The 25,798-nt window shown below is 36.0% G+C and overlaps 1 protein-coding gene across 6 annotated transcripts in view; it reads left to right on the forward strand.

The window, feature by feature from the left end:
* Positions 1-25,798, forward strand: part of LOC150100469 (5'-AMP-activated protein kinase subunit gamma-1-like) — an 855,293-nt gene that overhangs the window by 134,748 nt on the left and 694,747 nt on the right. Inside the window, exon 1 of one of the 6 annotated variants that reach the window (XM_090402489.1) lies at positions 5,807-5,926. The exons of the other annotated variants lie outside the window; for them this stretch is intronic. Coding sequence (XP_090258615.1) covers positions 5,912-5,926 — 15 coding nt within the window. The 5' untranslated portion in view covers positions 5,807-5,911. Of the gene's footprint in view, positions 1-5,806; positions 5,927-25,798 lie in introns of those variants that run through there. 6 annotated transcript variants of the gene reach the window in all.

The following is a 25,798-nucleotide window of genomic DNA, read 5'->3' on the forward strand; positions in this document are numbered from 1 at the left end:
AGACAGCTAATGCAGGAATGCGTCTTGCCCCATTTTCTCTCTATCTTCCATTGTCATTGAATTTTACAAACTGAACGAGTAGTTTTATCCAAAATGAAAGTAGAGAATAATTCCGTACTAGTATTAAGAAATCGAAAATTTTACGAGAAGATGTATAAAACCTCGAAAAAGCAACCGAGTGCTGAATTTCGCGGTACATCACGCACATTTGTGTTCAATCCCGAATCGAGAAATACTATAATCATGCAGCGTGTTCGGCAATCAAGCACTGCTTAACTCGTTCTCAGTAATGTCATTTTACCTGTCAGTCCTTCGTAGTCTGCCCAGGCATTCATGATATTCGTTTTGGATCTACCTGTCACGAAGGTTCGCAGCATATTTGATGGAGTGTTGTAAAGGTAAGACTGAAATGAATGTTGTTTACTGTATGTCGTAATGCACTTTCCGATTTCACTTTCTAATGCAGTAAATTTGATGGCATATCGAATCTTTACAGGTGCATTCTTTTCATTTTCTTTGGTTTGGGAGTTCGTCAGGTTTAGAAGCCTAAGTTTTCTTAATTACACAGAAAATAGTATTGTTCGTAGTGAAATGCATGATATAAATGTTATGTAATATAATGAACATCATCCAGGTATTTTAAATGGTAGCTGAGAATCATTATTTTTTTTTGTAAATGAGAAAGATAAATGCTTCGTATAAAGAGAGTTTTGTTTTTGCGGTTTACCTAGTCGGGGTCTGTTTTGTTTTCAGTGCACGATTATAAAACGTGGTGACTGCATGTTGCTGGCTTGGTGCAGACTAATCACATTTATGAAATTCGATCGTTGAAGTCTGAAGGTTAAAGGGAATGAGGAACTTTTGCTGTCATTGGCAACAAAGCCGAGTCAGTCTCAGATAGAAGCAGTGTTTCCTCTTAAAAACAGGAAACAAATCGTCTTGAGTTCACACGTACGGACACAGTACTGATCTCAGATGCAACGAAGACTGCGAGGTATCATGACTGTGATTTATCATACTCATGTTGCTTCGTAATGAAACCAGCTTTAGTTGCTTCTATAAATTCGACAAAAATCTATCCCAGAGCTAAAAACATTACACGTATTGCCTCTAATCCTGAAATTGCATGTTTGAATAACTTGATTCCTTCTGCAAACACCCCTAACAGATTCAACTGTCGCGCTATCACCAACATAATTTATGCACCATAAAATCGATAATTCTACTGAACATCAGCAGATGCCATATGGTAACTTCGCACCTCGATGATGTGACACAAATTCTTGCTAGATGGTACTTTTATGATTTTTATTTGTATTTTATTTTATTTTTTTTAGGCTTTAATTCTCTATAGATCATTCACTGCAGACATCCCTGAGTCTGAGAATCTGACACTTCTTCGTTTTACAGGAACTTTGCCTTACTGTTTTGGGAAGTCCACCTTCCATTCTTTTTATGTGTCCAAAATATTTCAACTGTTTTCTGTCAGTGCTCGTAAGGAGTTTTCTGTTGATCCTTTTTTTTAGAATTCATTCATTTCTTCGGCTTATTAGTATGAAGTACTCAACAGTTTCTTGCAACACGATATCTCAAAAGCACCAATCCTTTTCCTGTCACACTCCTTTTCGTTCCAAGTTTCACATCTTTAGGTAGCTACTGAAAAATTGCTGCGTCTAGAATCCTCACCTTAGCTCCTGTGGTGTCTTCTGAACAGTAGTTTTTCACACTAAAAACGAATCCCAGATACCTAAATTTGCTGACTTTCTCACACAGAACACAGAATTTCCCACATAACTATACACCTAAACCTCTTTTTACGCGATAAATACGTTCCTAAAAATTACGCGTAAATACAATTCGCGTAAAAAGAACTACTGACTCCATAGAAAAAGTGAAGATTGGTTCCAAACCTGAAATATAAGCAAAATAATGAAAAAAAACAACAAACAAACATTAAATTCGTTAGGATCATAAGATTTTTATTTACATTTCATGGAGAACACACATACATATAATGAATTTTAATAATAACATATTCATTTCAGTTGTTTGCTCAGGATTCTATAAAAAAATTATGTTATTCGATATCAGTTTCTGACAATAAACGCGAAAGCTTTCGTTTTCGTGAGACTGTAATGTAATAATCGTATTATCGTCATCGACTTCTGCCTCAACTTGTGGAATTCTTCTTGTCATGTCTTGAACAAAAGTATCACTGGTTGTTTCAGTAGTTTTAGGCATGAACTCAGTTATTAATCGCTGTGTTGATGCTTTATATAAGTCGCGATATAATTCTCTCTATGAAGACATTAACAACTTAAGCTCATGTGAAAACCTCTCAGCACGTTCTTCATTTGGATCATGTCGGGCAAAATAATTGCCTAAATTACTGGCCAGTTTAAGACCTTTTTTAATTATATCAGCAGTAAAAGTAGGATTATCTTGATCATTATTATTATTAACTTCTTCTCTTTCAGGAGTCTTAGAAACAATCTTCACTATTTCGTCTTGGCTAAGAGGTTTATCAATTAACAATTCTTCGATATCTGCCGACGTAAGATCATCGAATCCTTCTCCGCCAATTTCACATGCCAAACTTATTATATTGGGGAATTCTGCAGTATGATTGAGGGGAACAGGAGCATTCTCTTTAACACATGTGGGTAAATAGCTTTCCAGCATGCATTCATAGTTTCTGGTCTCAATTCAGATAACGATAATCGAACCTGATCAATACAATCCATAATTGAAAATTTTTTCCACATATCCATAACTGACAGTGTTTCATCATCATTTAGCTTGTTCAAAACGTACTGAAATGTTCGTCTGACATAATGTTTTAAAAGTCGCAATTATACCCTGATCTAGAGGTTGTAACAATGATGTGGTATTGGGCGGCAGAAAAAAAAAATGCACATTTGTGTGTTCTATGGCAGGACGACGGGGTGCATTATCAAGAATCAAAAGCAATTTAAATTCGAGATCCTTGTCATTCAAATAGCGTCTAACTTCTGGCACAAAATGTTTGTGGAACCATTCAGTGAAAATATCAATGGTCACCCAAGCTTTTTTGTTGGCCATCCAATGAACCGGCAATTTTTGAAAATCTACGCCTTTCATTGGCCATGGTCTTAATGATCGATTTATGAGCAGTGGTTTTAACATCCGATCTCCTAAAGCGTTCGAACAAAATAGGAGTGTTATGCAATCCTTTGCTGCTTTGAACCCACCAACCGTTTTTTGCATTTTTGATACGTAAGTTCTGTTTGGCATTCTTTTCCAGAAAAGGCCGGTTTCATCCATATTCCAAACTTGTTCACGAGTGTAACCTCCATCTTCAATTATTTTAGCAAGTTTTTGTGGAAATGCTTTAGCAGCTGTTTCATCAGAAGCTGTTTCACCTTTAATTTTTATATTATGAAGAGCATGTCTTTTAATAAATTTAGCCAACCAACCATTGCTTGCATGAAATTCATACTTTTTCCTCGATTGAGATGAAGTATCTGGCTGCAGTTTTTTAATCTGTTCATAAAATCCCAATGCTGATTGCTTGATGGAATTTCCGTCAATTGGCATTCTTTTTTTGTACATTATTTTCCATCCACATCACTAAAGCTTTTTCGGCCTTTTCTAGAACAACATTTCTTGTGTATGATGATAATTTCGCACTTGATTTTGTACCAGAACATACCGCTTTTCTAATAGCCTCTTCATTTTTCTTTATAGATCTGACAGTTGACTCCAAAATGCTTACCCACAGCCATCCCACCTTCTCCAGTTTGAAGACGATCTAAAATTTCAATTTTTATATCCAAGGAAACGGCTTTCCTTTTTTTTTTTTTTTGGTTATCGACAACATCGTGTGAGGGCTGGATTAAAATCTTCGGTTAATGAAATGAAAGTTTGAAAATTACATATAGCTTATCATTTATTATTTTGTGGCAAAATTATTAATTTTATAACGCAATTTTTATTTTGATTTCAGTTAAAAAATGCAAATGCAAAAAAATGCGATAACTGTGTTGTTTACTCAAACACCAAATTCAAACTGCTAAGAACTGCTTTTTTATGCGCAGTCAGTTATGTAATTCGGGGAATTCCCATTAAATGAAATTCGTAAGAATTTTTAGAATTTTCTTAATTGAAACGAGAATGCAATTCTACAAAATTCTCGGAATTTTATTGAATTACGGATTTTTTCCTAACTTAGGCTTTAGGTTGGTCGCGTAAAAGTGAATAAAAATCGCTTAAAAATTATTTTTGATATCCCAATTTGCGTAAAAAAAATTCGCATAAAAAGAAGTTTGGGTGTATAGTCATCTGAGTTTGTTTTCCCTGAGATAACGTCTCCTCAGGCAAAATGAACACAAATACCATTTACTACTATATTCATTAATATAACTTCCTCTATGCATCTTTTTTTAGCAATTAACTTTTTTCTTCTTCTTTGAGCAGACAATTTGAATTTCTAATTGAATAATCGTTTTCGTCATATGGATTCCTATTTATTTCCAAAGGTCAATATTCGGTAGTTAAAAAAAAAAAAAAAAAAAAAACCAAGCAGGACGAAAATTCTCACTTAACTGTGCTTCACATTGAGTTACTTAAAACCCGAAGAACTTTAATTCCTATTAAAATTCTTCCGGTTATCGATTTTTCGATCTTTTTTTCAGTTGTCAGGTTACAATGGTTTTCGTATCATTAAAACTCTTAAATTAGACTTTCGTAATTTCATAATGGGTTTCAGAAATCGCTTAAGAGGCGCTGAAACTTTATCTTCATAGCGTTGCCACTTTGTTGATTTAGAATCACTTTGAGGACATGCTCTTCGAGCTACATTTTTCTGTAGTAGACATAACGCGACGTGTAGAAAGCAAGCAAACAAACGAACAAAAAAATAGAAATAGACTTAAAAAGTTGTCATGTATATCAAGCTCTTGTCAACGTCATTGAGGATGGTACAAGTTTCATTATCAGACGATATAATAGTTTGATGTCAGATATTATGGATGTTGATATAAGATGGCATCTTCACTGGAGCAATCCGAAAGCATTTGCGATCCATTTCTGGCATTGCTTTATCACTTCATTTGGCTAATTATAATCAAGATTTTTTTTTTTTTTTTTTTGAAAATTTTCAACAAATAAACCATCTGTAATGGAACTAATTCAAGACGGAACATCCATATGATTCATCTGCCTATAGTTATCCAACTTCCGATAGGTGGGATTGATGTAAAATATAATTAAACTTTTTATTACTTCCCTTGCCTCCACCCCCCCCAAAGGTTTTTAACTCCCCCATTTATGGGATTGATTAACAATTATTTATGAGGTAATTTAGTGCATCGCATCACATCTGCGGTATGTTTATAACATATCCCTACGAGAAAAGTTAACGGAATTCTGGGGATTGTCTGATACTTTTAAGAAGGCAGCGTACATTTACAATTCGGAACGCAGTGAATGTAAGAAGCAATTACTGAAGCGAATATCACTAATATATTCCTTGAGCCCTATAACTGTTTCCATGACAACTACAGAGTGTTTTCCAAGGTCTTAAAAATAAAACAAAACTATTTATCTTTCGAGAAAGATATATATATTATATAATTTAACTAACGCTATCATCTGTTAATCTGCGCAATTATGTAAACGTGTATGTTTGCATTTGCAATTTATCCGTTGTTTGCTTTCCCATGAGCAGCTGCACGTAATAAAAGTAATCCTTGTGGTCTGTATGTGTTCAGTAAACGTCGTGAGTCTCTCCGCGCGCATCTCTGCCGGGAGAGTTTGTAGTATGTGTGTATGGGGCTCGCGTTTGTGATTTAGTGTGAGGGTAACCTTAGGTTCGGAACGTATCTAAGGATTGAACTCTGCGTATCGGTGGTTTTTTTACGCCTAGAACACCATGAACAACTCAGAGGTAAGACGCGTCCTTCTCTCTTTGGTTTTCTTTTTCTTTTCCTCTCTCTTTCTTTGGGTATCGATTTCTTGGTATGTTCTTTTATTTTCAGATTCTTCTTCCTCTTCATATTTTATTTGATCTGCTTGACTTGCCACTTGTTACACAAACAATGTCACTGCTTGAATTTTGTAACAACGAGAAAAGCCTGGATGAGCTCCACAAAAAGCCTTAAAAGTACAAAATGCTTTTAAAACGCTTTGTTCTTCTTCTCTGTTGGTATCTGAAATGATACACACTATTCCTTGCTACTGACAGAGGCTTAATTAAATGTGCTAGGCTATAGCAATAGCGATCAATTAATGTTTAATTATTCAATCTGGTAGTATTGATTCGAACAGAGATAATAGCAGTGGTTCTGAACTGTCGTATCCTGCACCCGAAATCACAATTAAAAACGAAGGTCTAAACTTTCATTATTGTTATTATTTGAGTTTAATACGCGAAGATGGCTATAGATGCTTCTTTAACTGATTAAATTTACCTTTTCCGCTAGACTATCCACCAAATTATTGTATCAGATGATGACGAAATCTTACGATCTCGCAATCCGGAGTGACTCACCGAGTTTATTCTTAGATTATTACACTAAGGTTGTTTTCTTCAGAATCAATACTAGCGTGAGACAACCTTCCCTTCTTTACTTTCTCCCAGTGTCTGAATAAAAGATAATGCCGAGTTTTAAAGTACTGACAGCATTCCGATACGTTTTATTCACTTTTCTATAACATGCTTTGCATCATTTAATTATGGCAGTTTGCTTTCCATTAATTTAGATATGGAATTTCCTGAAGCTGCACTTAATATAATTGTGCAAAGTTTTAAATAGAAAAAACAACAACAACAACAACAAAAAAAAAAAAAACACCGAATTTCAAACATTGCTCATGGAAATGTGTTTGCAAAATATTACGCTTATTCTTTTAACTTAACTGCTGGAGGATTCTAATATTAACTAAGAAATCATCCAGAAACTTCTGCATGAGTAAGCTGTTATGAGTTTATTAAATGAAATATTTCAGCACGAGGCATACATTTCGCCATCACTGTTCCAAGGTTAAGGCTTTGGTTCCCAAGTAGAAGGACGAGCCTTAACAGCTGTTTTGATCTACTGCAGCTCACTTTCTGATTCCCCAATAAGACGAATGCTTAATAGACACCCGAAATTTTATCACAAGAAATGATTTTGAAATTGTCGACTAACTAAAATAATATCCGTAAAGTTAATACTAGTGTGCGGTATCTGTTTATGCTAAAGTTATTCTCCCTTTTATTTAATTAGAAAAAAGGATCCTGAAAGTTTGTAAGCATTTTCCATTCTCGTAGTTTCGAATGCAAATATTTCTGTTTCCTCATTTTGGGCTATCAATGATTAATCCGACATTTCTCCTCCGGATTTCTAATTGATTAAGAATAATATCTTTTGGGAGATGTCGATAAACACGCCCTTAGAGTTGCTAAAGATATTTAGCTCATCTCCTCTGGACATCTCCGGTGACATATTCTGCGTGAAAATGTCCCGTCTTCGAAGCAAAACGTCATCCGAGGCAAAGTCTCTGGCAGTGTTTTATCAATTGTATTCGATTCTTTAGAGGAAAGAATTATCTCCTTTGATTTGTCGTCATTAAGTAAATCAAACTGTGTGAATGCATGCATTTAAAGGCAATTATTTCGCTAAATATTTATTCATCAATACTCGTGTTCGCCAGTCAATTAAATTTGTGCGTTATCAATCCGTTTGTTATTAATCACGTGAGGCACTACCACGTTTTTAATACTAACCATGAAGAACGAATTTTAGGATTGCAAATGCTTATAATTTGTTTAAAAAACTGATGGAAAGCGTAGTAAATTTTATATTCTCTCTCTGTCTATCTTTCTTTACTGCTGTATGCGTTTTAGAGAGACAGAGCACTTTTTATCTTTCGTCTACCTACCTCACTTCAGCTTATTGCTTCACTAATCGAAAGAAACGCTACTAAATCCTGTGCTAACACATATTCCTGCAATAATCATGTATGGATACGCTCAATAATCGAAACCAAGTTTAAGTGGACTTGCGACATATGTCCACTAATCATGTAGAGCGAACGAACCATTCTGGTCCCTTGTGAGTTCTCCCGTGGAACTGATGATATCCTATAACCATACCTCATCTTCTCAACGATATTAGCTTTTATGCAATTGACCTTCTTTGCCCTTGCCGATATTTATTTCTCTAGGGATAATGTTCGCCGAATAAGTTGAGAAAGGTAGCTCACGTGGAAGAAAAGCACGTGTCCTCTGAAACGTTTAGGGGACTTGCCAGCTAAAGAGCGAGATAGATGGTCTCTTATGGAGACGGTTGGGTGTTTTCTTCTCATGGCCACGAGCTGATTCTACTTAAAATAACGATTAATCTTCGGTATTTTTTGCTTCAGTTTGATACAACTGAAAATTATCTCAAACTGAAACGATTGAGTCAGTCAGTTCAGTTTGATAAAATATCTGTTAGTTCTTTTCAGTTTCCTTCTCCCATCACTAGAGAAGTAAATTAAAGACTGATGATATTTTTTTCAAAATAAGACAATGAACAACAGTAACAAGTTTACGGGTATGCGAATTCTCTCCTTTTTGCTGCTCGAAATTACGAACATGATACTGGACTACCAATCTGCTTTCATATCTCCGTGCGTACATGACCTGATTGTAAATATGCGTAACATATTCACTGACAATGAAAAAGTGTAATCCACTTGGTTGTTCCTGGCTACTGACCAAAAATCATTTTCCATTTCTCTCTCTTATACTAAGCAGTTTTTTCTTTGTTTAACATTTTCGCGTGCATGCTTTTCATCTCAGAATTATTCATGTCTTTGTTTTGATAGTGCTGAAATACATCCCTGCAAAAAAAAATTTATGTTAGGCAACGTATTCATATCTTGTATACCAGTGCTAAAGAAAAGCAACAAGAATGCATTAATACTCAAATGGATATTCAGAAGCTGCAATATCAGGAAAAAAATACAGATCACAGAAATCTCCTTTTACATTGTTGAAAATAATCCACCGTTTTTTGACACAGCCGAAAGAAATTACGTTGAATAAATGTTTCCCATTGATCGTGCGATCCCTCAGATCTTGTATGCGCTCGTATTCAGTTTTCATACCACCAGCATTAACACAAAGAGTGCCTGTAGTTTAGTATAGTATTGACAATGCTGTTTGGCTGGAAATGCGTAGATTTGAATCCTCTCGCGCACCTTAAGCACCTTCATAAGGGATGCACAGCTGAGGGTAAGCAAACTGGGCTCATTGGTAGCAGAGTTTCTTCTGCCGAAATCGAAATTTTTCTTCCCGCTAAGCGGACGAAATGCACCGAACAAGTACAATCGACAAATTAACTACCTTATCATGACATTAATTAGGTTTACACGAAACTTGTTGTGGTTGTTTTAGAATTATGACAGTAGCAAATACGGCTATGAGGCGAGTATAACTGTTTGTTTACTGCGTGTGTTCTTCTGGCCAGTTTGTCTGTTTTGCGGAAGGAAAACTCCTTCCACCTTATAAAGCCAAGTTAGTGTTGCAACATTGAGTCTAATATGCTAATAATAAGAAAAGTTGAGCCTATAATTTTAAAAATTACTGTAAAACGAATGTACTGTTGATGGCAGCATTTTTATGTCCCCCCCACTTTTATTAGAGTGGTGGGCCCCGCAGAGTGAAGGCGAGGTAAGAGAACTAATCGCAGGATTAGAATTTTATTAAATATTTTACTTTCTAATTAGCCTCTGTATCTCTCCAGGATAGATAATAATTCATCTAAATATGAAAATATTGGATTTGTGTTTATTTCTGTGTGATTTTTTTTTTTTTAAGGTTGCATTCTCAGAGAAGAGAATAAGTCTGTCACTTTTTTTCCGCATGATGTTTGAGTAACACTCCGTAGGAATATTACGCCAGGCAGTTATAATTAAGAATTCGTACTATTCCTCATATCTACTCGCTTTGTTGGCAGTGCGTTTCTGTCACGCGCATCTCTTTCTGTCACATTTCAGAGAGGTTGAACCGATCCTAAAGTCTCAATTAAGAGAACGGTAAATCCATTTGGGGAACGTGTCCTGTGACATGACCCGTTGTCCTGCTAAAAGAATCCATTACATTTAAGGTAAATGGTCGATGCGAATGGATTTGCTTGGTTGAAAGCTTCATTCAAGCCTTCATTGATGGTATCAAAGTGCATAAGGAAAATATGCACAGCCTGGATCCATTGTCTCATGTTGTTATTGCCATAGCCTTCCGTGATTCACCACTTTATACGATTTTTCGTCAGTTTTTCTGGTGTTCAGTGCTTGGTTTCTTTGAATAGATGCATTACCCTCAATAGTCATCTCTATTTATACCTCGTTCAGGAGAGATGTTGACGCACGGTGACGCTGGTTGCACTGCGCAGTTATTTGACCAGTTGTAATATGTTTGTTTGGCTTTGTCAGAATAATAGTTTTCAAGATCGACTCGTCTGACTCCTACTATCAGCACCCATTCGAAGTTCTTCAGGTCAAGACTTTTGCTGTTATTAGGCAGATTTGCACGCTCTGTTGAAATTTATTGCATCTGTATATCCACTATTTAGGATATTACACATAAAATAATGCTGTTTTTTGATCTGAAGTTGATTTTGGATTTTTAATTGGTTAACTAGAAGTGGAAATTTCTGTGATTCTGTTGAGCTCACGCAAGAATTTCTCAAATATTTTGTGAACATATTATTTAATAAAATTTATTCATTGCTCTCTAACAAGAATGGAACTCACTTGGCACATTTTTAGTGAGGAACTGATTTTCCTATGTACTTAAAGGATTCTTCACGTAACTTGATCGCAAACACCTACATTTTTAGTTGTAAAGGGGGCAAAGATGTACTGAAGTTGAGCTGGTAAGTTACGTGGTTTATTATCTGAAAATACCCATTTTTGCTTCTGCAAACAGACCGGTTCGATTAAACACGCGGTTTAATCACAGTAGACAAATTTCTTTTAGAGGACTGAAGTAGCCTGAAAATCTGTGATGTTTGGTTTCTAGAGCAGTTCTTCCAGATTATGTAAAAAATAAATACAATATATACATGTATCTAAGACTTTGTGACACATGGCCATTCTAGCGAAACAATAACTTCGGAGATACTCTGACTCGTCTGGTTCCTGCAATCATTCCCTGTTCGAAGTCGGTCGTGTCATGACTGTTGTTCATTATCACCAAATACAAATGTTGAATGCAGGTGAATGTCCAGGAAAAAACAACAACAAAAAACTCGTTGTTGTTGTGTATGCGAGTGTCATGGCATGACGTGTCTTTCTTTCTTTCTTTCTTTTTTTTTTCTGCGCCGGTTTTGTATTCGTGAAGATACTGGAAATTTCGAAAAAAAACCTCTCTAATTTTTCTTTTTTTATTTCTCTATAGCTTATTTATTTTTTTTATCAGGTTCGTTTTTTTTTTTTCCCAGCAGATCATCGTTGTGTATAACAATGTACATTTTTCTTGTTCATAATCTTCACCGAGTTATGATTATATTTGTGTTTTTAATTGGTTGACCAGAAGTGAACAAAAGAAGCTCATAAATACCTTTTTTGGAGGGGATGGTGCACGTATTACTAAAGGTAATGTTTCATTTAGTTGCTTCCGGGAAAGACAAAAACTAAATTGTTTACATCTATGATTTATGATTAAACCACACACGGAATTCACTGGTGTAAGCATATGATGGTGTGTATGTGTGTGTGTATGTGTGTGTTGACAAACCTTTGGTTTGAAAAAAATAAAAAAAAATGGATTCGAAGGCCGTCTCGGAAACGGAGAACTTCTATGAAGAAACCCTTCCACCTCACGCGGAGCTAGAAAAATTTTGCCTAGAAACTCGTGTTTTTCATCCCTCAACCAGACAGACAGGCCTGGAAAATAAAAGCAATTTGCGAAAACCAATCTGGATAGGTCGTGCACCTTCAGAGTAAGTGCTACGAACTAATATTATTAGTATTAGGGAAGATCTCAACCAATATATGCTGCCAAATAACGAGTCCTTATTGACCTAAGGAATCCACTTAATTTTAATTGTCGCTTCACGCAGCCCTTCAAAGCATTTCACGATCATGGTTACAATGGAATCCCTGGCCAATTTCTTAGGCCTGGTCGCGGATTGGATATTTCCAACGAAATAGCGTAGATATTATTTTTACAAATTCTTCGATTTACTAGACATCCCTCTTCACAATCGAGTAGTTTTTATGGTATTTATTTTATGAAAGTTTCCACACTTGTCCTATCATAGTAACCTGGCTAGTGTAACTCAGAAAACTAACAATTGCTTTTACACTTATGTTATTTTAATACGAGTCTGTTTCTTTAACTCATGTAATCTGGTGGTATTTACGTGGGTGTCCCAAGGATGGCTGATGGTCTTGACAGGCCAACAGTGGAACAGCAGTTGCAACAAGTTTGCCGACTTAGGCGTTATCGTGAAAACGATAATGCCTAAGTCTGTTTTAAAATGCGGTGGTAACAACTTTAATGACCTGCTTCAAATATAGACTCAGGAACCGGACGAAGAAAGGACTGCAAAAGGTTTTGCGTCAACAACTCCAATCGAATCCTTAACTTTTTTTTTTTTTTTTTTTGCTTTTTTTCAGCAGCTTAGCACTTTGGAAGCAGACGCCATTTCCACCGTTCTACACAGGCACCTTATGTTTTCTTGGCATCCCGTTATCGTATCTTCAAACAAGTGAGAAAATAACGTCAGACTTGACGCCACGAGTGCAAAATAAATTTGCATGTGTGCTCAGGATGGTCTTGACGATTCAGAATGTGCACAGAACAAAAGAGCATCCACTTTATGAGCCCGATTTTTATTGAGCATGTGCTCATACTCTGAATCTGATAAACTATTCCACTGTCCTCTCACCCAATAATCTGTTTACACTCAGTCAATGTTATTCTGTCGATTTACTTATGAGTTTGTAATCTACCACTTTCAAGTTACTAGAAGCTCAGTGCTTATGTGATAGCATATTGATATTCATAGACAGATTCTTTTATCTTTGTTCTTGGTTGAAGGTGGGTACATTTTTCAAAGCCTTCTCTCTCTCTTATATTACTAAGAGATAATTAGGAAGAGAAAACTGAAAAGAGAGAAGATGAATCGAACTTGATAAAATGCCCGATATCAGTATTTTTTTTTTTTTTTTTGTGTATATGTGTGTGTGTTACAGAACTGAGTCTATTCTTTTATCACTTTTTTTTTTGTTTTTAAGTGACTTCCAGGTACGGAAGGATGTATTATCATGGGTGGGTAAGAGTTTTAAATTTTGAGTATTATTATTGTTATTTTTTTGCATTATATTTATTTCATAATCGTGAAACCATCTTCTAGAGATCACACCTGGTAATGAAAGTCATCTCTCACCTAAATACATTTACGAACATCATACCCGCTGTGGGGTTGGAGCCCTCAGACAGAGAGTACTTTAACAACTCCGGCATGTTCGTCTGCTACGCAAGTAAATGTGACTATGTAGCAGTATTAATGCATGCTGCGGACGTATGTTATTACATCTAACGAGAATGATGTTTGTCGTTGATGCATGTTGGCCGAGCTTGTAGCGCTTCCACTCTCCAATCATAGATTCGTATCTCAGATGTTTGTGATGTAAGTGAGAGATGAATTTCATCGCCCGTGAGACTACCATCGGTATATGAATCAGGCACTTCGTTCTCTGTCTTTTGCATGTACTAATGCTATTTCGACGCAAAAAGCTACTTATCGGCATACATTGCGTAAGTTTGGGAGACGCAGGGTGCACCATTTTTTCTTCTTTTTTTCTCGCTGCCAACGAATGTAAATGTCACCATGGCTAATTCTGTTTTCTCATCTGTTTTCGTTCACAGCATCTCCTATATGAGCTTACAATTCTTGTGTAACAACCGATTTTCTCGATTTTATATTCTATCCTTTTGTTATTTTTGGGTTTTAAGTGGCTGCCTTCCTTTTCCACATGAACCTCTATTAACTTCTCTGTTCTCCATACTTCTATTTCATTCATGTTTTTTTTTTTCTGTTTCTTCCCCGCACAAGATGATGCTTCATGCACACCTGAAAGGAATGCTGGTAATTTACATTACCTTTATAGTAGTGGAGCAAATCCCTTGAGCTCCCAGATGTATAAGTTGAAACCATAAATGCTAATTTTTGCATCTCGGACAAATGTATGCACTTGTCTAGCATATTATCTTGCATAATTCCATAGAAAATTCTGCTTAGACCTGGCGGGTGATTGCTGAATCACTTGTAGTCTGGAGAAGGCTTTCATTTGAGAACAGAACTCCACTGAAATGATACTAGTTTTCTCTGAAATTTTCATTTCAGAGAAAGTTACGATATGCATTCTCTAAACGTTTTCCACACTCTCATGGAACGTCAATCAGTTTATGTTCCCTTACAAATATTTAATCTATTCATGATACATGTAAGTCGCTGTAGGTTTTCATCTTCTCGTGTGGAAGATGTAAACCTACTATAAAGAAAACTAAAAACGCAACAGAAATGATTTGTGTGTTGTGAGAAGAAACATTTAAAACTAGTTCCTAGAGATTCTTAAAATATGAGCTTTCTCAGTGATTGCACTGTAATCGAAACCTCACCGCTTCCTGAAATGAGTTCTTGTGAAAACATTTTGGGAAAAAAATAAATGTAAGATAAACATAAGACAGACCAGCAAATTTTGCTGTCAGAAAGGAAATTAAGCATACAATTCATCTTCACAGATTTTTCATCTGAAGAGTTCGTTTTTCTAGTAAGAATAATAATATGACTTGTGGCCCGTTGCCAGCAGGATTTTTACTGCCGCGTGATATGTTTGTGAGTGCTTAATGGAAGAAAGTGCACATTTCTGAGTTAATTAACATTCACGTATGTGCACGGTAAATCGAAAAGTATTTACCAAGATTTTATTTTTATTTAATTTTTTTGTTCCACATATTATAATATTACGAACACTTCAGAATAAGCACATAAAATAATTTGTTAGCTAGGTTGGAATTAGAATTGCATCCGCAAGCAAGCCTGTGACGTTTGCATGTTCTTCGTCCAGTCTGCTTGTTTTGTGGAAATTACTACGAATAATACATTAAAATTTCATCTGCATATTCCCGAAGTGCTTATAATTCGATAATATATGAAATAAAATGTTGGGGTACTTTTCTTTCATTTATCTTTGTAGTTCACCGTCTTGGAGATTTAAAATATGAAGTTTTCAGAAATGTAAACTCAATTATCCGAACTTCTGTTCATTTTCCGTTTATCCGTGCAAGAAAGTTATTTTGATATTTTACGATATACTGAGTAATACCAAACGAACAAAAATATATATTTATCTAGCCGCTAATATTTTGCTTTTTTTTTATTCAAGTATACATAAGCACTGATCGTATATATAACCTTTTCTTGAATAAATACAGGCATACCTATTGAGATTTCGGGAAGTAATTCATTACTGCTGCTGACTTCAAAAACAGTGTCTCCTCCACCTTACAACTTTCATCTAATGAAAGTTGTCACATCCCTTCACAGAGTGAAGGGATATCTAAAACATGGTCCTCCAGTCCTGACTTACCATAATGGTGCTAGCCAATATATTTGTTCTCCTTGCTGGATGTCAACAAGTCTTTCTGTCTGTCGATGCTAAACCAGTTCACAGGTACAAGGCACTACGTGCATTCCTGAGTGTAACAAACAGTGGAGTTTGTCTGTACGTGAACGGATAGTTGTTCTTTGTAATGTGCACTGAGAGAGAGAGAGATCGGAATGGGGACATTTTATCAGTTTTACACGGTTATAGTCATTGGCGAGCTGCATCATTAGAACAGATTGCCCTAGTTCTGTTTTATTATTATTATTATTATTTTTTTTTTTAGGATTCAGTATTGTTGGACTAGATGATGGTGTGATTGCTTTTGTGTATGTATTGCGTTCTCTATAAATAGAAAATGATGATGAATAATTTGCAAGGCGTGTAATTGACGTGTTTTAGGAAGTGCGTTTTTAGGAAGTTCCACATGAGAGCGAATAAAACATTGCTTCAATTTTCTTTTAAATGATTTCTGTTAGAACAAAAAAAAAAAATGAAGGCGATTTTATTTTTTTATTAGTTTATGTTAATGTTTTTTTTTCTGTTTCATAACAAAATCGAAAATAATTAGGAAAAATATATCATATACGAAAGCAAATTTAGACAGATATTTGGATATGAAAACTTTATTGTTATGTATTGCGATTATTTTATAGAGGAATGCGTTCGCAGCAGTTTCTAAAACTATCCCATTCAAAGGATTTTTAATATATATATATATTTTTTTTTTTTTTTTGAAAAAATTGAAATAGAACATTTTTTTACACTGAAGAAGTATTGCACATGGAAGTATAATACACAGATAGCGAAAGCAATAGTATATGTATATATATATATATATATATATATATAGGGTGATTATAAAATAACGTCAAGTGTTCAGAGCCCTCTAGCGAGTACTGTATTGGACGAAACACACCAATATTCGGTAGACGTACACAGTGGAACATTGGGATTCGATTTAACGAAAAAAAAATAGTACCAAAAGTCGCCAACAGGAGAAATTTCGGCGCTGTTTACCGAATAAAATGCATTAATTTGCATTATCACGTTTCTTGTGAGCGATCATGCAATAAAAGGAAAGGCTGTGAGATTTCTTATCATTCGTAGACGAACTGCTTTTCGATGGCTCTTACCATACGTGAGCGTGCTTTGTTAGTCAAACTCTATTATCAGTGAAACAATAATGCCAGTGCTTGGCTTCGTGATTTTCGGCGTATGAAAAATTTACGAAAAGGACCGATTAGCATAACAAACTTACGAAAACTGATTCGGCGATTTGAAACTACTGGAACTCTAGCAGTGCAGGTAGGCAGGGGACGCAAACCAATCAATCACTAACAAGTTGAACAAGTTGCAACTGCTATTGTGGAACAGGAGATGAAGAATGTGCACAATACCAGCAGTGCACGAGCAATATCCTGGCAAACGGATATCGCATACACAACGGTATGGAAAATCCCACATCAAATGTTGAAGTTTTACCCCTATAAAATCAGTCATGTTCAAGAATTGCCCCCTGGTGATGCGACCACACGAATAATCGACTTATCTTTGAGATTCTTAGCGCGCATGGAAGTGGATGATGCATGGCCGTGGCAGATTTTATGGAGTGAAAAAGCTCACTTTTATTTGATATTAACGGCGATATTAACACACGCAACTCGCATTTGGGCTGCAACTAATCCGCACGTGTGTCTGCAGATGCCTGTCCACTCGCCCAAAGTCACAGTGTGGTGCGTATTTACGGCATCTTTTATCATCGGTCCATACTTTTACGAGGAAAATCGCCAAAATGGACCAGTGACCTGTTCCGTCAATGCTAACAGATATGCCAATATGCTGCAGAACTTTGTGGTTCCACAACTGTAGCAAAGAGGATGTCTCGATTCGACCATCTTCATGCAGGATGGTGCACCACCCCACATCGGACTTCAGGTACAGCTTGTTTTGCGACAACATTTCTCTGACAGAAGAATCATTAGTCGTGCATTTCCCACGCCATGGCCACCGAGATCGCCTGATCTCAATCCTTGTGACTTTTGGCTGTGGGGATTTCTTAAACGCATTGTGTATCAAGGACATGTACCCGATATTCCAACTTTGAAAGATCGAATAACGTTACGTGTGAGAAAAATCAATTCCGATATGTTGCGAGCCACTGTGGAAAATGTTGTGCACCGTATGCAGTTCCTGGAAAATCAGTGGTCATATTGAACCTCATTTGTAATTAACAATAAACGTCATGAAATTGATGTGTGCTGTCTCTCATTTGCCATTTAGTCATTCATTAGTCATACCTACTAAAATTAATTTGGCAGCGTCAAAATTTCCCCTGTTGGCGACTTTTGGTACTTTTTTCCCCATTAAATCGAATCCCTATGTTCCACTGTGTACGTCTACCGAATATTGGTGTGTTTCGTCCAATACATTACTCGCTAGAGGTCTCTGAACACTTGACGTTATTTTATAATCACCCTGTATATACACTATTACTTTCGCTAACTGTATCCTAATATATATATATATATATATATATATATATATATATATATATATATATATATATATATATATATATATATATATATATATATATATTTGTCCCAAAATTCACGCAAGATTTAAATCTAGCGCCATTTGTGCGGTAAAGTGTTGCCAACGAAATAAAAAGACAGCGTGACAGCTGACAGTTCAGGGTTATTAAAAATGGAGCGCTACACGAAAGAACAAGGCATTTTCATCGTTGAACAATATTTTAAATATAATGAAGGTTTGGCAGTTACAGTTCGCAATTTTCGTACAAAATATGGTCGGAATAGTGATTTAACTTCATCAACTGTGAAAAGATTAATTAAAAAATTCAAGGAAACTGGATCAATTAGTGATCTTATACACTCTGGCGGTCCTTCAACAAGTCGTTCAACAGAAAACATCGAAGCAGTTCGTGAGAGTGTTGCTGAGAGCCCAGGAACATATTCGGCGCCGTGGTCTTGAATTGGGCATTTCGAGAAGCTCTCTACAGCGTATTCTCACGAAAGATTTGCATCTTTATGCTTACAAAGTTCAGTTGACTCAAGAACTGAAGCCTACTGACCACACAGAGCGAAGAGAGTTCGTTGAATGGATTATGGAACAACAACAAGTGGATGCTTATTTTTCGAACAAAATCATCTTCAGCGATGAGGCTCATCTTTATCTTTATGGCTTCATTAATCGACAAAATTGTCGCATTTGGGGTTCAGAAAATCCAGGAGTGATTGTTGAGAAACAAATGCATCCACAACGTGTCACTGTTTGGTGCGGATTTTGGGCTGGAGGCATCATCGGTCCATTCTTCTTCGAAAATGCGGCTGGTAAGGCAATAACAGTTAATGGTGCTCGCTATCGCGACATGATAATCCAGGTTTTTGTGCCTAAATTGCAAGATATGGATGTGGACGACATGTGGTTTAAACAAGACGGTGCCACATGCCATACAGCCCGAGAAACAATTCAATCACTGCATGAGTCATTTCCTAGTCGTGTAATTTCCCGTTTTGGTGATCAGAATTGGCCGCCCAGATCATGTGACTTAACGCCGTTGGACTTTTTTCTTTGGGGTTTTTTGAAGTCTAAGGTTTATGCCAACAAGCCCACGACCACCCACGCCTTGAAGTAGGAAATTGAGCGCTGTATCAACGAAATTCAGCCACATTTATGCAAAACGGTCATGGAAAATTTCGACAAAAGAGTGCATATGTGCCAGCAAAGCCGTGGAGGCCATTTACCCGATATGCTATTCCACGCATAACCCTATACTGTATACTTTATGAATCAATAAGAAATTACAATTTTTAATTAACAACATTTGTTTTCTATCAAAATTACTTCTTGCGTGAATTTTGGGACACCCTGTATAATATACGAGCACGTTGAAAATAAAAGGATTCGATTTTATTCTTTTATTGGTTTATTTAGACCCGTGACGTAGTTTCTCAATCTTTTTCTAAAAGCATATTCTGATGTTACATACTTTATTTTCTTAGGCAGTTTATTGTAGCTGCTTTTTGCTAACGATTTGTGAAAAATTTCTTTGTTTACTTTGGGAACTACCAGCAAGTTTTGGCCAAAACGTAAACCATAGTTTACCTTATATACAAATAAATTTACAATGTTATTTCTGACATATGGCATACAATTTTATAGATAAAGTTTTTGTAATGGCAAAATGTTAAGAATGGCTTACAGGCCACTAGTTCAATAGGCGAAGAAATTAGTAATGGCTATAGCTCTGATTAATTTATTTTGTATTCGTATCAAAGGAAGCAGACTTTGTAGTAATCTCAACTTGTTTGTTAAAAATGAGATTCTTCGTCTGTCGATATGGAGGCACAATTACTTGACTAATTTTTAAAATTTTTTTTTGACTAATTTAGCAACTACAATTTTGAGTACCAGTATAATTCGTTTATGCCTTTTTATATTTACCGTATTTACTCGAATGTAACTCGCCCTCGCGTATAACTCGCACTCCTGATTTTACTTTACCAAAAAAGAAATTAAAAAGTTTGGCATAGACCTCACACACGAAATATGTTTAAACATTCACGTGAGGGCGATAATAACTCCTCTCCACAGTAAACAACACCCTTCCCCAACAGTCACTATACTGCAGACTCAACAAAAACAAGTAGTTTTATTGTATCATTGGATAAGGTACAGAGACATTAGCCTGTGCAATTAGAGACAACTGAGATAAAAACGGCACTAACTAATGAATCACATCCCCCCCCCTCCCCACATTAACTATGCTGTATAGACTCAAGCAAAACCATATGTTGCACCAGAAACACAGTATATAACTAAAAACTATTGTCCAATTTTTCAATTACATGAAATAAGTATTTGCTTGATTGCATTTGAAATTTTCAATGTCATTATGACAGATCATAAAGACTAACTTCAAATAAAATTCTACCACGAATTGAATATAATGTGTGCATGAGTTCACCAACCAGCTGAAACGCAAACAAGCAGCAATAAAAATTCAACTGAAGGGTTGAAACTTTGTGTGAGTTTAGCCTGCTGGTAATGAGAAGTTGATCAGAACGGCAAAACAACAACCCGTCATGAACGTGTTAAAACTAAGAAATATATAGTGATTGTTGTTATGGCAGTTTCAGATATTATGGAATTCGGTTGAAGAAAATTAGCATTTCAACTCAACATCTGTCGGCTTGCCTTTGTCGTTGAGTCGAGCGGTCGTTTGTTAATACCGCACCAAGCATATGCACGTCTTCATAGCTGCTCTATCTCTACTGGTCTACCATTACTGTCTGTTTCGCGCTCCGCTTTCACTTCTTATTAGTTATTCGTGAAAGATTGTTCATTACGTATCTCAAGTCTTGTAAATTACTGGTGATTTTTGCTTGAAATAAAGGGAGAGAAGAAGATGCTATTTGGGTAGATGACTTTGACGACGTACAGAAGGAAACCGCTCTCGTGGCCGGAAGTAGCGATAGCGAGTAGGAGATTCTTGGTAAGGTAAGTCATAACCTTTTTCAGTTTTTTTTTCCTGAAAACTTTGTTTCCGAAAATCAAATCCCCGCACATATCTAGCACCACGATTTTTTAGCTTTAATTTTAGGAAAAAATGTGCGAGTTATATTCGAGTAAATACGGTATTTTAGCTTATCCCGGTATATTAGTTTTATTGGTATTAATATTTAGACATTTAATGCTAAGTCACGTACTTGGTTTCAACTTATCATGGTTGATTCGATTTTCAAAATCCTCAAGGGTCGTTTTAGTATATTTTAATGTGCCGAGTCATCTGTGAACGATATCATTTTTTACAAAAAGTTTGTACTCACACAGATCATTAACATATATTAAAAATAGGATAGGTCTTAGTTCTGAACCATGTGGGACTCTGAATTTTTTATTTTTTTGCACTAAGGAAGGTACCATAGCTAATATATTTTTTCTGTTATGCAAGTAGGATTTGAACTAATCATTAGTAACACCTCTAATGCTGTATCTAGACATTTTCAAAATGAGTAAATCATAATGTAGATGGCTTTAGATATATTAAGAAAAAACAACTGTCGAATACATTCCTCTATTTATCCCACCATAAACGTCTTTATTTTATGGAAGAACTCCAACAGCGCTTTTTCTGTATTGAATCCGGATCTGAACCCGTATTGAATCTTTTTTAATTAAGATTTCATTAACCCTATTGATATGTGTCTGTAATTTCTAATCCCATTTCTGTAATCCCCTTTAGATAACGGAAGAAACTTTTAAGTGTTGTATAAATTTCCCATGTTCAAAAGATTTATTAATAATGTTTGTAAAGAACTTTAACTTCAAAGAATACATATTACAGGATATTCTCAATTTTTTTTTAATCACTGCCCAGTTTAGAAACTTAAGGTTAAATTCTGCTTTTCTCTAATGAGAAGGAAATTGGTTGTCATATCTGCACGCTTTTGTACACTCCAATCTTTATCAGTTATCGCCCTTTCAGGTTACATCGTGCAACAACAGGATGAGGTGCTACATACTTCAGAATAGATTAACGAATTGTTTGTGTACGGTGGAACAATCAGCTTGAAGTTCAGATTACATAGAACACACACGAGCTTTGTTTATTTGTGCCCCCAAACTCCGAAGGCTTTGAGACCATAGTAATAAATGCAGTTCATGTTGTGCTACTGTATTATTACTAAGTCGAAATATTTCCTCTGATAGTGATATTGGTATTTAAAAAGAAAGGATTTATTACATTATTTATTATGGATAGTGTAGACAAATTCATGTTTTGTGGTCGTATACTGTTAACGGAATAATCAGGCTTTCATTTTTCTAAGATTGCTCTGTGAAAATTTAACTGATGGACACTTTCAATAATGCATTTCCTAATTTGTTACTAATTTCCACCTACTCGCGGTTTTCGTTCTTGAAGTATAGTGAAATATTAAAACATCCAGGTAAAATGCATTTATTGGCTCGATTTCAAACTTGACTGTTTTGTTTTATCTCTTTGTTGAGTTTGGCACCGGAAATGCATATGCCCGTATCACTGTTGGCAGTAGAATGATGTGTTGAAAACTATTGCTAGAAAATAATGCTCAGGTATTATTTTTAGTAAGTAGGTCAGCGAGGATGATAGAACGCCACTTTCCTTGGTTATCGCTTCGAGAAGCGATGCAACTGAAGAACATTGAATTGCATATCCTGTTATGTGATCAGTGAATTACCTGCATCACCATCATTTTAGTGGCTTACGAATTGATGGCCCAAAATCCATAGAGAAATAGACTCGCAAGAGAACAGAATGGGACTGCAGGAGATCGTAAACCTCACTCAGAAAATCTTGCTTTCTCAAAAATATTAACCAAAGACGAATTCAAATTATGACAAGATCGCATTGTTCATGTTTCCTGGCATTATTTATGGTTAATTTTTCATAAATGGGTTCTGGCTGACTCGTTGTGCAGCGAATTGCAGTTAAGTGCATGCCATGTAGCTTCTGCACAATAGAAGAAAAAAGTCTTGCTTACTCAGAAAATCCTCCGTGCTCCCATTCCCAATATAGATCTCTAATCATTACGTCAAAATGACGTACCATTAATCGAAGGGCTATTCAAGTTTCATGTCATGAAATAAAGTAGTTGTTTGGGTCCCAAACTAGAATTGATGGCATCTTAAAACAGTTTCGCGGAGTGTTAGCTAATCTGTGTGTGCAATGCAGCAAATGCGCGCAGTGCACTTCTGCTACCATGCATATGTATCTCCGAAGTGCCAATTAACACTATGTGGTAGACGGTCGCTATGGCAACAAAGCAAACCTGTTGTGAGAAGAAAGCGTTGATATATAAGAGCAACCTTTGGCTACCTTTATTTCACGGATCATGAAACTAAGAATATCCTATTCACGGCAGTATAAAAATGCCTGCATGAGATCCAGATCGCATCGAATGAAACAGTAGATGAAGCGGCATCTTATACGTTAATATATTTTTTTTTTCTTAATCATATCACGGATTCGGGAATTCAACAAACGAGGAGAAAACGCACATGTGGGATCAAAATTTTTGACGTCTTACTTCAACTAAAATAAAGCAATGACGACGCTTGACGGATAAAAATTTGGAAAGAAATAAGAAAATTACCCTAGATTTCGAAGTTGTTTTATCTCTCTCCCCCTCTACTAAAAATTACTCCGTGAGACTGCTGTGGAACCGTAGAAAGGAGGAGTGATTGGTCAGCACGTTTATCTTAACATATTTGCTGGAAAGGGGAATTGTCGACGCCGATTCTGAATATGAATGAAATAATTTGATAGTGATCACTTTATGATCTGATTTTTTGATAAACACTGGTGCTGTTGTCGTAATAACGTTACTGCTCGAATTCCAAAGGAAAATTTACGTTATTGATAACATCAAGAGCCTCCGTAGCTCATTCGTTATAGACGAAGCTCTTTGGTCCGAAAGACCTGGATTCGATTCCCATCAGTAACGTGAGGAATTTTTTCTGGTCTCTTTCGACTGAAGATGAGTTAACCGGTCTTATATGGTGGCAGGTTTGTTTTTTTTTTTTTTTCACTCGGAAACTTGGGTTTTTCGTCCCCCAGAACAGTCAAATCGGCCCCGTGACATTAAGCAGGTAGACGTTTTCTGTTGCAGCCGAACTCTTCCCTCAGTATTTCGTTCTGAGTTTTGCATGCAAGATTTCTTATGACGTATCACTTATTTTATTTCATTTTTAGTAAACATTATCAGAGACCTTACTTAAGAAATAAATTATTCCAAATTTAGTAAATTTGAAATATACTTGTCGTCGAAATTTGTTGAATGGTGCTGTTTATAGCGGCGTCTGTGGAGGATAAGATAAAAACAAACAAATAAATATTTTAGTTATTTTAAGTTCTCGAGATTTTTTTTAATTTTTAAAACTTGGTTTAGATTTCATATTTGGCAAACCTCTGTCCCCTTAATGTCCTCTGAGGTATAAAAGTGGTAGGTCGAAAATATTCGACTGAGAACCGGAGTTACAGTAGGTTGACTTTTGCTTCAAATGATTCTTGCAATTTGGCATGTCATTGAGTCGTTAGGTAATTTGGCTTTCGCCAACTCTTAACAGTCTATTTCTGAGATAAAAACAAAAAACAAACAAAAAAAAATGAAGGAATCATTCAGTGAAGCGCGTTTAGGGGTCCTTGTTTTGTTAAGGATAGTCTGTTTTTCAATTGAAAAAGAAAAAAGTTGTGAAGATTGAATATTCCGTCTGTCTCATATCAGGTTTGGAATCCAGACTAGATAGTACCACCGTGGGAGAACTCCGCGACTCGTCGAAAATATTGTTGCATGAGAAAAGTGCTTGTGGGCTACGGTTAGCCGACCCTGATCTAGATCATCAGCGCATAAGATAGAAGAAACGTAAAAAGTGTCAAGGTTGATTTGTCTGTTTTGACGTGGCAGCAGCAGAGAGAGAGAGAGAGAGAGAGATGCAAAAGTTGCGGTCAATATTTTTAGTTGTAGAGTGTACAGCACAATCGTCGCAGGTGAATAATTCGTGCTTGTTTTTAGGATTTTCAAAATCGGTCTTCATTTCGCTGATAAGTTATTCAGAGCTGCACTCAACCTCGGATATACAAGCTTTGGTTATGATGGATTATTACAATACATTTACTCTGTTGCTTTTAATGATCTTTGGTTGTAATGGATTTCTCAGCTGTTCCTTCCTTAGCTGAATCAATGAATAGAACCCCAGCAGGTGGCTGCTATTATTATTAACTATTCTGTTTTTTATCCTCCCGAAATTTCCCACACGTTATTGTATATATGGGAGTCATTCCTCTCTTATAACCCCATAGCAGAACCTTCTCTGGGATTCTGGGCACAAATAAGTCTCGGTTACCAATTCCCTTTTTTGAAGCGGTTTTTCACACATCACTCTACTTGAAATTTCCTTTCTTTCATGAAGTTTATCTTTGTTTAATGCTGAACAGTATGGCTATCTTTTCCCTTCCTGGATCACCAATTTCCGAATATAATATCTCATAATTATTATTTAGCAATGTCTCACCTGTTTTAATTTGCTTCGTCTCATTAACACCCAGTCATGTCATTATAGTACTTCTCTAATGCCAATTTCACTTTTTCCCCCATTAGTACTTTCT

Source organism: Typopeltis vanoorti, chromosome 13 (genome assembly GCF_054136105.1).
Source record: "Typopeltis vanoorti isolate ZY-2024b chromosome 13, IOZ_Tvanoo_1.0, whole genome shotgun sequence".
Taxonomy (NCBI): Eukaryota; Metazoa; Arthropoda; class Arachnida; order Uropygi; family Thelyphonidae; genus Typopeltis; species Typopeltis vanoorti.